Source organism: Penaeus monodon, chromosome 25 (assembly GCF_015228065.2).
Source record: "Penaeus monodon isolate SGIC_2016 chromosome 25, NSTDA_Pmon_1, whole genome shotgun sequence".
In the NCBI taxonomy this organism is placed as follows: domain Eukaryota; kingdom Metazoa; phylum Arthropoda; class Malacostraca; order Decapoda; family Penaeidae; genus Penaeus; species Penaeus monodon.
This window is the reverse complement of record NC_051410.1, coordinates 29,722,999-29,723,607: the sequence shown is the minus strand read 5'-3', so window position 1 is coordinate 29,723,607 and position 609 is coordinate 29,722,999. Positions and strand designations below refer to the sequence as shown.

The following is a 609-nucleotide window of genomic DNA, read 5'->3' as shown; positions in this document are numbered from 1 at the left end:
CTGAAGAAAGTATCCACAAATACATCGTAAGCATATAATATTGCCTATACAAATTTCAGTGTTATATAATTTTGCGTAAACCTTTAGAAACTCACCTACACAAGCCTTCCAATTCTGGCAATCGGAAGATATTAGCCCCAGTCTTCACAAACCGATCAACTTTCTTGTAGATCTCACGATTACCCATTCTGCCTCTACAGGTGCCTTCTATGAGACTGGCCGAGGCGATGTCGAAGAAGAGGTTTGTCCCAAATAGTACAATCACTATCGCCAACAATGTCCTCTGCAGAGAAAAAAAGAAACGTTTTACTGAGGATAGCTAAAAGGAAGAAAGAATCCGTAGTCACCAGAGTATTAAGGAACCAATTCCCACATAGAAACAATTCTCTTGAACCCCTTACCCTTGCTAAACGGTGCATGACTAGTAAACGCAGACACGAAGTAAAACCAAGGTGTCTGAAATGGAATGTATCCTGGGACGGCGGGAATGCCGTGCTGAGGTTGGCCGCTTCTTCCACTTTATATATGACACGCCGTGTGACAGAGCAGTAAAATTACGCCCATAACAGATAAACGTGAAAATCTAATTGTCTAAAGCTTACATTATTT

General features: G+C 41.2%; 2 protein-coding genes across 2 annotated transcripts in view; both read right to left on the bottom strand.

Moving 5' to 3' along the window:
• Window positions 1-419, bottom strand: part of LOC119589131 (molt-inhibiting hormone-like) — a 728-nt gene extending 309 nt beyond the window's left edge. Inside the window, exons 1-2 of the mRNA XM_037937707.1 lie at window positions 402-419; window positions 96-283 (exon numbers count right to left, since the gene is read on the bottom strand). Coding sequence (XP_037793635.1) covers window positions 96-283; window positions 402-419 — 206 coding nt within the window. The remainder of the gene's footprint in view (window positions 1-95; window positions 284-401) is intronic.
• The window catches only part of LOC119589123 (molt-inhibiting hormone-like), a 34,746-nt gene that overhangs the window by 234 nt on the left and 33,903 nt on the right, over window positions 1-609 (bottom strand). The window lies entirely within an intron of this gene.